We start from the raw sequence: 11,991 nt of genomic DNA on the forward strand, positions 1-11,991 counted from the left end.
TAAACCAACCGGGCCGTTAACGCCATTCAACCGGCCGGTTGGGTTAATGGGCCCCAAACGGTCGGTAACCGGCATGTTTATGCCATAGGGATGCATCTCGGACTTTTGGCTGGCTTCTTAGCCTGAGCCGAATAAGATATGAAAAGATATGAAAGCAAACAAGGTAGCTTGCAACGGCCGCGGAAGAGGAAGCGTTTGGCGAAGCGGCAGTTTGCGCAAGCAAACGAGGTGCGCCAGCGCGTTGCATACAGCACCTTGTTCCGACTAAAGTCAAATTACAAAGTTGCGCAAAGTATAACATACATAAACTTAATTATGCATAAGAACAGATAAGACGTTTAGAGCCTTGTCGGTGACATGGACGCCGCTGTTGGCTTGGAACAGCTATTTGCTGTGCATAGGGACGTGCCCGCGTTAGCCCACGTTAGCTCAGGATGGATTTCAGCCAACAAAGCCTCAAGAGCTGCTGCACAACCACCGGTGTGTCTTCAGTTGGGCACGTGTAGTTTTGGTCGGCGGGGTCGAGCATCGTATGCATTGGGCACAGAAACCAAGGTGCAGCGTCTCTGTAACATCGCCAACATATCCGGTACGCGGTGGCAGGCTTGCCGAGCACGAAATGAAGGGGGGTCGCATCTCACCATTCAACTAAGCATGCATGTTGTTGTTATTGTTATTGTTACATGGTCGTGGGTGTGTTCCCCGTACCTGCAAACCACCCTAGTACGAGCCGAGGGCTCAAGGGCTGCCAAATCGCCTATAAGCACCATCCTACCTCGCACTTCCAACGAAACAAGTGATGGAGTATACTAACGACCAAAGGGAACGATAGAGTTGCGGTGAGACCATATACGTTCCAGCATTCTTGCCAGGCGTTCAGGTTCCCACTTCATAGCGTCCTTCATATGTTCGAAGCGTGGAAAGCCCATATCAGATCTGATTCCGTCGTAAACCGGACAGTCCAGCAAAATGTGTTTCTCATCCTCGATGTGGCTATCAGTGCCGCAGCATGGGCATACTCGCTCCTCCCTAGGTGTATAACGCCGTCCCTTACACGCTCTGTTAGCCGCCAGTGCCCAACAGCAAAGCCTAAACTGCATAAGCTTGCGATTCGCCAAACGTGGGATAAACATTGTGATGTGCGGGAGCACCTCCTTCCTGCCCGCTTGCTCGGCCGCCAGCCCCATCCAATGCTTATACTTCGCCATGTGAATTCCTGGTTGTTTGCCGTCTGATGGATACACGTCAGGGTGGACATCTAAACGTGTATGCTTCCAACCACTCATTAATCGGTCCTTGAACTCCAAAATCACACCTTCTGGCATTGGCTTGTTCATCAGCCACTCCACTCGTTCGTCTACTTCGTGTAGCCCTTGTGGGGCCTCTTTCCATACATCCAAGCATGCATGTGCTCGGTTGAATGCTCGGTAGCATGCGAGTTTACCTATCAGGATGTTTGTTTGCATATATCCCTCCAAGCGAGAGGGCTTGGACCTATGCTGATGTTCGTTCCAAGAAGTGAACTCAGGACTGATGCTACGGTGAAAGGTATGCACGTAAATTCACCCGTGCACCAAACACCCTGTAACTCGCTTACGCTAATCTCACATTCCAATATGCCACTGCACTTTCCTCTCCAGCCTGGCCACATTCTCTTCCTCGCAAACGTACTTGGGCACCTTACAATCCAACACCATACGGGCTTTGGAAACGCGGGCAGCTGCTTCACAAGGACCCCCCTATTTCAAGAAGAAGCGCACGGAGAAGAAAATCTCCGAAGTGTACGGCAAAAGGGTTACATCTTTCTCGGCGCTCGAGGCGCCTGTCGTTATCTCTGCACGCGTCAATACACCGCCCGTCGTCAAGAAGCCTGGCGTCAAAATTCAAGAAGCCGTCGCTCCCGCGGATGGCGATGCCGACGACAGCTGGGTGCTGGATTCCGGTTCCCAGTACCACATGTCTCCCGATTCTACGTGCCTCTGGAACTACCAGAGGATCGACGGTGACATGTTCGTTGAGATCGCGGATGGTAGGCGACTTCGTGTAGTTGGTTTTGGGGATCTTCGAGTGCTTAGTGATCAGGACGAGGTATTGGAGTTTACCGGGGTATTCCATGTCCCGGGATTCAAGCACCGCTTGTTGTCTGTCCGTGTCCTCGTTGAGAAAGGAGTGAGTGTGGAATTTGAGGGGATCTACGGAAGCTCCAAACGAGGACTCCCATATAGTCGGGAGAGTTGGAATTCGCGAGAAGGTTTCCTGCCAGCCCGTTCACTATTCGTTAGGGTTCGTCCACCTCTGCGGGCACCTAAGGCTGTTGTCAGGAGTAGCGACGGTACCTGGTCTCATAGCTTCCCTTATTCTCGGGGAGCTTACCGCCTGAAGGGTACTATGATTTTGCCTGAACCCCCCGCGCCAGTCAATGTGTTTTCATCCAGGTCTGTGTCCGATGCCTATCTTTGGCACTGCCGGCTCGGTCATCTGAGCTTTCGGAACCTGGCTCGTCTGGTTGACGGTGGTATGGTCACCGGGATCGCTGTACCGGCGAAGGACTTTCGTGTAGAGGGTGAGTCGGTATGCGGCACATGCGTCGAGGCCAAATTGTCAGATAAGAAGTTGGCTTTGGTACATATGGATGTGTGTGGTCCGCTTCCTGTCACCTCCCGTGATGGCCATTCGTACATTGCTACGTTTTTGGACGATTTTTCACCTATGTCAGTTGTTTGCCTTCTGTCGCGAAAGGATCAGGTGGCGAGTTGTGTGAAGGAGATGCTGACTATGTTAGAAAATCAGTGCGGAGAGAAGACGAAGGTAGTTCGTACGGATAGGTGTCGGGAGTATCTTAACGCGGAGTTAGCGGCGTGGTACAAGGATAGGGGCATTATCAATCAGACAACCGCTCCATACACGCCACAGCAAAATGGATCGGCAGAGCGTCTAAATCGCACGTTGATGGAGAAGGTGCACGTGATGCTTTTTCAGGCCGATTTGCCCAAATCTTCTTGGGGCAATGCTGTTATTACTGCTAATTATTTGCGAAACAGGTCTCCTGTTAATGATTTGCCTAATACCCCTTACGAACTGTTTTTCTGCTCTAAGCCCGACCTCTCCCGACCTCTACGTTCACATCCCTAAGCAAAATAGGGATAAGCTTGATAAAGTTGCGTCGCGAGGCATTTTCGTAGGATACGAGGCCGGTTCTAGGGCCTACCGCGTCTTTGTTCCCGAACTCAATAGAGTAGTAGTGAGTCGGGACGTTGAATTTGATGAGGAGTCTGTGCTTGCATCGCTTTGGGATGATGCTTCTGATGATGAGGTGCAGAACCGGGTAGGAAATGTTAATCCGGTTCTAGACGACTCCGATGATGAGCCGGCACCTAGTGGGGTTACCGCCGTTCAAGTGCGTGGGAGCCCTAGTGGTAGCGTTTCGTCGGGTCCTTCTCCACCCGCACCAGTGTCGGCTTCGGAGGGTGGGGGGGGAGAGGTTACTAGTGGATCTGCTGCTTCGCCTCCTGCGCCTCCTGTGCCACATGCGCCTCCAGTTCCACTTGTACCTTCGGTTGAATTTGAGGGACTTAGGCGATCTACAAGAAGCAACTTGGGTGTTCCTCCCGCTAGGTACTGTGATGTGGCGTTAGCTTTGAGTGCTGTTAATATTGACGAAGAGCCCAAATCGTTGAAGGAAGCTCTTAGTCGTCCCGATGCTAGTCACTGGAAGGCTGCGTGTGACGAGGAAGTTAAAGTGCTATTGTCCAATAATACATTTACGCTGCAACCGCCTCCACCTGGAGTTGCACCCATTCCTCTCATTTGGGTCTTCAAGTGTAAGCGGGATGAGCATGGAAACATCGAACGTTATCGTGCGCGCTTGGTAGCGCAAGGTTTTCGCCAAGAGGAAGGGATAGATTTCGATGAAGTATTCGCGCCTGTGGGAAAGCACACCACCCTTCGTGCTCTGCTTTCTGTTGTTGCTGCGCGTGGTCTAGTTCTGGAACAGATGGACGTCAAGACCGCGTTTCTTAACGGAGATCTAGAGGAGCCTGTGTTTTGCAGCAAGCTGCCAGGCTATGACCTTGGTGGACCTGATGATGCTTGTTTGTTTCACAAGTCGCTTTACGGTCTGCGGCAGTCTCAAGGAGGAGTTGAGGAAGATGGGCTTCAAGCCTACTGCTGCCGATCCTGCTATGTTTGTCTGTGACGAGGGGGATGATCATGTTTATTTCTTGATCAACGTGGATGACTCCCTCACGGCTGCTAAATGCCAAGAATTGGTTAACGAGGTGAAAAGACGGTTGATGGAGGTTTTCAAGACGAGAGACCTAGGGCCTGTCGATCGTTTCGTTGGTATGGAGATCAAAAGAAGCGTGAACGAAAAGTGGCTTAAGTTGTCACAGCGAAAGTATTCTGAAGGCCTGTTGTCGAAATTTGGTTTTGCTGATGCCAACGGTCGCGCTACACCGCTTTCGCCTGGAGTTCAGCTTTATGTTGCTGAAGCGGGGGATGAGTCTGTGGGCAACGAGTATCGCGAGCTAGTGGGCGGACTTATGTATCTTTCGTCCTGTACTAGGCCGGACATTTCTCAGCCCGTGGGAGCGCTCGCACGTCATATGTCGAAACCTACCAAAGACCATCTTTTGACGGCTAAGGGTGTTTTGCGGTATCTGGCTGGTACGCGCGATCTTGGTTTGGTGTTCGATGGGAACGGTGGCCTGCAGGGCTTTTCCGATGCTGATTATGCTGGTTGCCCTGATACCCGGAGGTCGACCACTGGCTTTGTGTTTTTGCATTCGAACGCGGCTGTTAGTTGGTCCAGTCGTGTCCAGCCTACTGTGGCAGTTTCGACTGCTGAAGCTGAGTACATGGCTGCCGCGGCCGCTACACGAGAAGCTTTGTGGTTGAGGCAATTGTTCCTGGAGTTGGGGGTTGACGCTAACTGCGTCAGCATAGCGTGCGATAATAAGGCAGCTATTTCTCTTATCGAGAATCCTGGTTCTTTGGTGCGAACTAAGCACATAGATGTCGCTCACCACTTCGTATGAGAGCGAGTTGAGCGAAGCGAGGTTTGCTTTCGTTATTGTGGTACGGCTGATATGGTCGCCGATTGCATGACGAAACCGTTGAGTCATGCGATGTTCAAGCGATTTCGTTTGGCTATGGGAGTGCGATAGTCGAACAGGCTTGCAGACTGCCCGCGTGGGAGTGTTGAGGAAAATGTTGTCCGGTCAGTCTGTCGCCTGATGCTTGCGTGATACTTGGTTTCTGGATAGAGTGGAGCCATCTTCCGTACTTGCTGATCGACTGTCGAACTCGTGAATAAATAGGAATGAGCCAGCGATTATCTTTGGTCTGGCATGCTTCTAGAATAGTGAGTTGTGGCTGAGCTAAGCCGTTAGTCGCTTTGTAAACGCTCTGGCAATCACTATGGCGTCCAAATCCATTCAGCCCTCAAGAAACCGCACTGCCACAAGCTGGTTTCAGACTGTCCAAGTTATCGCCACACTGAGAAGAGCTAAAAAACATCGTTACATATCCATTTTATAGTTTTCGCAGCTTTCCGCAGTTTCCGCAGCCTTTCCGCAAAGGGCCTCCCGATTACGAAAAGTTTCCACAGACCTGGTCAAGTTTCGGCTCGTTCCCTGGCGGAAATGCGGATTCTCTTTCCACATTTCCGCCAATCTGGGCTTCGCTGCGGAAAGCGTGACGAAACCTATTTCCGCAGGTTTCCGTATCGGCTCGTTCCCTGACTTGCGACTTGCGACTTAAGCCGTACGCAAGAGTGCACTTCGCCTCGCACCCGCAATTTGTCACTAGGTAGCTCGGAAACACCTATTGGTTTCCCTGGAAAGGGATAGGACGTTTCCAAGGGAAAAGACCCTTTTCCAAGGGAAAAGACCCTTTTCACGGAAAGCGCGCTTTCCGTACTTACTTCGAATCCGAACTTCCCGTTCTTTCAGCTGAGTGGTCTTCTTACTTGTGAAAACTTTGAAAAGATATCTAGGGTTCATTTCCCTTAGATATCTGTTAACAATGGCGATCCGCTTTATCGAGGAGCTGATTAATCTTACCCAAGGCATTCCAGAAATCCACAACTGGAGCCTAGCAACCTTCTACTCAGTATTGGTCGCAATTATGTCCCTACTTGCATTCCTGAAACCGAACATCTTTGGCAAGAAAGCTAACTCGGACGGCCGCACCGCCGCACTTCCTATCATAGCGACCGCGACTGGAACTAGTGTTAGCGCCGTTACAAAGCTATTTGACAGCCTGCGTGGCAATGAACATGGGGTGTCTCCCATAGCCGACATGTGCATGGAGGCGGAGCAAGCCCTGACCCAACTCGACAACAACGCTTTGCATAGCACGGGTCAGATAGCTACTGTCCGCCTTGAGTACCCCGGTGATATATGTATCAACCCCAAGTGTGCTGGTCACGGGCGCGCCACCCTCAACAAGGGCGGCCGCGACAAAACACGCGTGCAAGTAGTTGATATGAGATTCAGGGGAGGTGGCGGGGCAGCGGTCACGGTCGCCTCCCTGCACGCCGCTGGCGCCGTCGGGGCTGGGCTGCACGCGCCAGATGCCGCCGGGCTGCTGGGTCTGCTGCCGTCCCCCGACGCCGCTGCTGTGTCCAAGGGGCTGGGCGTCGTTGTTGGGAGCACCGCCGTGGCAGAGCTCCACGCGCGGAAGGGCAGGGGAGGTGGCGGGGCAGCGGTCGCGGTCGCCTCCCTGCACGCCGCTGGTGCCGTTGGGGCTGGGCTGCACGCGCCAGATGCCGCCGGCTGCGGTGGCGCCGTCACCGGGCTGCTGGGTCTGCTGCCGTCCCCCGACGCCGCTGCTGTGTCCAAGGGGCTGGGCGTCGTTGTTGGGAGCGCCGCCGTGGCGGAGCTCCGCGCGCGGAAGGGCAGGGGAGGTGGCGGGGCAGCGGTCACGGTCGCGGCGCTGTCGGGTTCCGGACTGTGGCGCCTCTCGACCAGCGCTGGACTCGGCCCTATTGTTCGATTGACGCAGGGCTGTATCCGAAAAGGGGAGAACCTTGGTCAGCAACTGCAGCTGTCCACTTGAATTTTTAAAGCGTGTCGTACCTGATCTGCGCCCGCTGTCGAAATCGGATGCCAACTCGTCATCATGTGCACCTGGCATGATGTCTTGCGTCGCGGAATCAGTAGATGCAGCTGGTTAACACCCAGACTCCGGCCATCAAACATGGCAAACGTGAGGAACAGCACTTGCCCTTGCGCGTCAGGGAGCCAGCTGGCCTTGCTTGCTGCTGCTGGCTCTGGGCAAACGCAGATTCAAGCTCTTCAACTTCATCCACCTCCTGAGCAGCTAACAATGGCTCCAGTGGTATTGTGGATCGTCCAGATGAACTAGCATTCCTAGTATGCATTGAATGTGTCGGCTGAGGGGCACGGTGGCCCTCGGTGGCCCATGTCCCGCGCGGGGGCTTAGACCCCCTGTGCAGGTGGCTCCTGTCCATTCTATTGGTTGTTAACGTGTGCTAGCAAATAATAATCAGTTTTAGCGAATTCGTCGCAGGTAGTGTCGCAAATAGAAGTGCAAGCTGGCTTTACTGGCCGATATACTTGCATAAGCACAGAAGATCGGGCTTTCAATTTCAACTTAGACTTACAATGTTCATGAAATGGTCCGCTTAAATAGTCATATTAGCGCGCCATAACCTCACTCCGAAGTTACGACTGGTCTCAGAAGCGCGCGCTAACGAACTGCAAAACCTTACAGATTGGGTATTCCATGGATACTGAGTCAATAGGAGATATTCGGAAAGCAGTTTCCAATAATTTTTGGCTTCAAATTTGATGTGAAAAGAGTTTTCCGTACTACGAGGGCTTTTCCGTAGAAAAAGGGCATTTCCCTGGAAACGACCCTGTTTCCTGGGAAACAGATAGGTGTTTCCAAGCTATGCTCTCCAATTTGTTATGCAAGCAGCCATAATATGATTGATATAAGGCTCATGACATAGGTCGGGTATACACCTGAGAAAAACAACCACACAGTACGCGGTTTGCTGAGCTTTGCGGATTACTCGAGAAAGCAAAATACAGTTTCTCGGCAAAAAGAATCTGCTCTTGCCGGACCTCAAAATAGTGACGTGCAGTGTTTCCGAGCTTGTGCGGTAGATTCATCCGTTGTACTTCTAGCAACAGCGTTGTAAACTTTATGCATTCTTTCAATGCGCTCACAGACCTGAGTATGTTACTCGGAAAGGCTTACGTCGGTCCCGGCAGGTAGGTCGGTTTTGGGACTGATGACCCGACTGCGCTCACGCCATCTCGCTCGTCCCGGGACGAGCGGGCGGGCGGGCCCCGCCAGCTTATACTGTATCCCATGCCCAATTAGGCAAGAGACGAACCTCCTGTCTTGGAGCAATTATCATCATATCCGCAGTGTACAAAACATGGGCAAAAATATTTTTTTGTGTTTATATATGATTGTAGAAATAGGTATGATAGCAAGCCCCAGATAAGCCCCAAGGGATTATACCCCCCCAGCTGGTGGCCTCGCCTAAATCGCGCCCTCATTCACATAAGTGGCCAACACCACGGCTCTGGCAGCCATGTAGAAGCAATGTTTCCTTACTGCTAAAGTAGTAGATCGACATAGAATAAAAGACAGGTTAAACCAACGGAAGCGGGGCAGCAAGTGGCATCTCCGGCATGGGGTGCTCCGGTTCAAATATTTTCTCGCTCGGCCTGGTCGGCGGAGACGCGGGCTTCATGTTGCCATAATGAAGAGGACAAGAAAGCCTGTTTTGGCGAAGTTTGGTAAAGAAAACGTTCGCCGGTGGTCGGGCCTTATGTGAATGAGGGCGCGATTTAGGCGACTCGGGGGCCACTGCGGACTGCCGTACACTGCACTTGGAGACATAAAACGGAAATTTTTGAACACATTGAACAGCAACACAGCTCATTCCGAAGCTTGAGAGAGACTCTGCACGGGATGCCTTCGCCGCCCACCACTTCGCATTAGGATAACCCTCGTAGCCTTGCTCTGAATCCCGTTCGCGTGGGTTGCTATGCTTTGGTTTGCGGCTCACTCGTCGAAAAGATTTGTTGACTTAGATGCGACGGATCGGAGCCTCTAAGTCTGGTTCTGTGCGACTGTCGTACAACCATGATCGACTGGCGATCATATTGCGCTTCCGCTCTTTCGTTCCAGGCACTGCCCTTCACTCAGTAGAGCTTCAGGTTTTGTAAGTGCTAGCTCCCCACCCGGGCCCCCCTTAATTGCTCCCGCAGACACCTCCAAGCTCGGCTCTCACAGCAGCGGGTTGCTCCCGGGAGCTGGAGCTGAAGTCTGGGTCTCGAGGCGCCCCAAGCGTGGGGTGCTTCGGGGATTTAAGGAGGAGAAGGTGTGCCGGGGAAGAGGGTGGGCTACGAGCGCGGGTGGGATTGTGTGAGTCCCAATGAGGATGTTTCATGTCGTCGGCAGTGGCTTGGGGAGGGTCTTTCCCTCTCTTTCTCTCTTTCGCTCGTCTGTTGGCCGTTTGCGAGTGAACGGCCGGGTTTGCTGCTAGGTGGGCCTGGTTGTGGGTCGCGCCTTGGGGTTTGGGTGCGGCCGCGCGTTTGGTCATGGGCGGCGTGAAGTGCCGCTGGCGCGCGGCCGGCCGGCGTGCGGCTTGGCTGTGTTCTTCTACAGTGTAAGGGCTCTTGGCAGCGGGTCCCGGCTCCCCTTTGTCGCTCTTTCACAGCACGTTCATCCTGGTCAGCTTCGGCAGAGCCATGAGATCCAGGTTAAGGGGGACAGGAGCACGCAAATGCAATTCACCGCTGATGAACCAAAAGCTTTTGGTTAAGCATTGCCCAGCTTATACAGGCTTCCTACAGCACGATGCTTTTGAGCAACGTGCAGGGTGATTTATGCGGCGGTTTAAGCAGGCCTTACAAACCTGCCCATGCCCTCAGTACTGCATATCATATTATGAACTACCTTTCTACCTTACGGATGCTACGCATCACCCCCAAAATAAATGAGGCATAATTTGGTCTAAATACGGGCGTGCACACATGGCGCGCTAATCTGTGAGAGAACTGGCTAATGAATAAATAAATAAATAAAGAAAGAAATAACTAAGTAAATAAATAAATGCGGGTAGGGCGGCACGAGCGAGTGCTGGCTACCTGTGCAGCTTACAGGCGCGGTGGGCGCCAGAGCGCCAGCCTCTGCGAGCCGTAAAAGTTAGGGGGCGGGCTCATTGTGTTGTGGCACACTTGCATATTAACCCTCGGATCTTTCCCCAATTCTCTGGTACTTTGCCGCTGGGCAATATCTTCGCTCTTATTTGGTTAACCATTGGGCACTTGCCTATCCTTACTTGGGCGCTGGCCCATCTTTAAGCGGGCACTTGCCTGTCTTTATCACGCGTGATACTGGATTATGGCGCTCTTGCTATAATCGTGACACTTGTCACTGGTAGACCCACTTGGGTTACGATTGCACCGATTGGTGATAATTCGCGTTGACGACTATATCTTCGGACCGTACAGACTTCTGTACGGGTCGTCCTAACGCCGAGGCATTTAGCCTCTTCTCATTCACTAATCGGTAGTTTTCACTACCACCTAAACAGTGGAGGTGGATACAACACATTGGCACAGGTAAGGAATAAATATATTTTGAGGTTTTGAGGATATCCAGGCAAGGACAATCATAACAAGATGATAAGTTTGTTGTTTACGCACCTCTAACAATGAACGTACTGACGGGCGCGTAAACATAACGCACAGTGCTCTCCGACACCCTTACACGGCGTTCCAGCTGCTGGTCAGGTGCACTACTACTGGTCGGGCACACTACTACTGGTCAGACGCACTACTACTGGTCAGGCGGCTCTGTACCACCGAGATAAACAGCCAACCCTAAAAATCACTGGATTAATATTACAATAAATTGCTATCTATAGCTCAACATGGTGTCAGGTTTCATCAGACGGATGCCTTGGGGAAAAAGAAGGAAGGCGTATGTCCTACCGCATGGCGATGAAAAGGGCCCTGTAAGCGAAAGCCCTGCAGGCGGGGTGCAGCCAAAGATTTATGGCAAACGCCGATATTTGATCGCTTTTGTCAACACTATGACGGTCGTGGCAAAAGCCTGCAAAAGCGCTGTGAACGTCGCGCTCCACCCGCCGGTGCCAGCCGGCTTGGTGCCCTTGGTGCACATTTTGTGCATGGCGGTCGTCTTTGCCATCCCCTGGGGCCTCTCGTACATGGGTGCCAGCTTCAAGCACACCAACGATGGTCTGATCACGATGGCTTGTGACCTACGCCGATTCGTTTACAGATCGAAGGACCTTGTCATATCGGAAGTACACGGTGGTGGTGGTTATTTCTACTATGACTACTATTTTCCGCCACCACCGTCACCGCCACCGCGACCGCCACCGCAACCGCCACCGCCATCGCCACTGCCACCGCCACCGCCACCGCAATCGCCATTGCCACCGCCACCGCCACCGTCACCGCCACCGCCACGGCCTCCGCCACCGCCACCGTCATGGCCGTCATGGCCATCTTACCGCAACTGGCCGTCAATACCAAACCTTTTTAGAATTCCTATTCCTGCAACAATCGAAAATGATAAACTTCCTATGTACGAGGTCGACTACAATACAGGGTTGCCATTGATCTGCTCCGCATATGAGGGTGTCTTTGACTACTCCGACATATCTAGGACGAGAATGCAGAATAATGTAAAGATCAACTTTGTCTCCATTGTGATTCAGTGTGTGCGTATGTGTGCGTATGTGTGTGTATGTGTGCGTATGTGTGCGTATGTGTGTGTATGTGTGTGTATGTGTGTGTATGTGTGTGTATGTGTGTATGTGTGTGTATGTGTGTGCATGTGTGTGCATGTGTGTGTATGTGTGTGCATGTGTGTGCATACGTGTGCATGTGTGTGCATGTGTGTGCATACGTGTGCATACGTGTGTATGTGTGTGTATGTGTGTGTATGTGTGTGTATGTGTGTGTATGTGTG

General features: G+C 52.3%; 2 protein-coding genes across 2 annotated transcripts; both read left to right on the forward strand.

Annotated features, from left to right (window-relative positions):
- Window positions 1–148: 148 nt before the first annotated feature.
- VOLCADRAFT_100595 (uncharacterized protein) lies at window positions 149–2,482 on the forward strand (the record flags this gene model as incomplete). Its single annotated transcript, XM_002959139.1, has 3 exons — window positions 149–228; window positions 1,641–2,029; window positions 2,436–2,482. 3 exons carry the CDS (start codon window positions 149–151, stop codon window positions 2,480–2,482), a joined length of 516 nt encoding a protein of 171 aa, XP_002959185.1.
- A 3,542-nt stretch (window positions 2,483–6,024) lies between these two features.
- On the forward strand, window positions 6,025–7,059 carry VOLCADRAFT_100596 (uncharacterized protein; the record flags this gene model as incomplete). The annotated part of the gene is made up of 1 exon (XM_002959140.1): window positions 6,025–7,059. One exon carries the CDS (start codon window positions 6,025–6,027, stop codon window positions 7,057–7,059), a length of 1,035 nt encoding a protein of 344 aa, XP_002959186.1.
- Window positions 7,060–11,991: the final 4,932 nt, after the last annotated feature.

The sequence above is a fragment of the Volvox carteri genome, assembly GCF_000143455.1.
Source record: "Volvox carteri f. nagariensis unplaced genomic scaffold VOLCAscaffold_128, whole genome shotgun sequence".
In the NCBI taxonomy this organism is placed as follows: Eukaryota; Viridiplantae; Chlorophyta; class Chlorophyceae; order Chlamydomonadales; family Volvocaceae; genus Volvox; species Volvox carteri.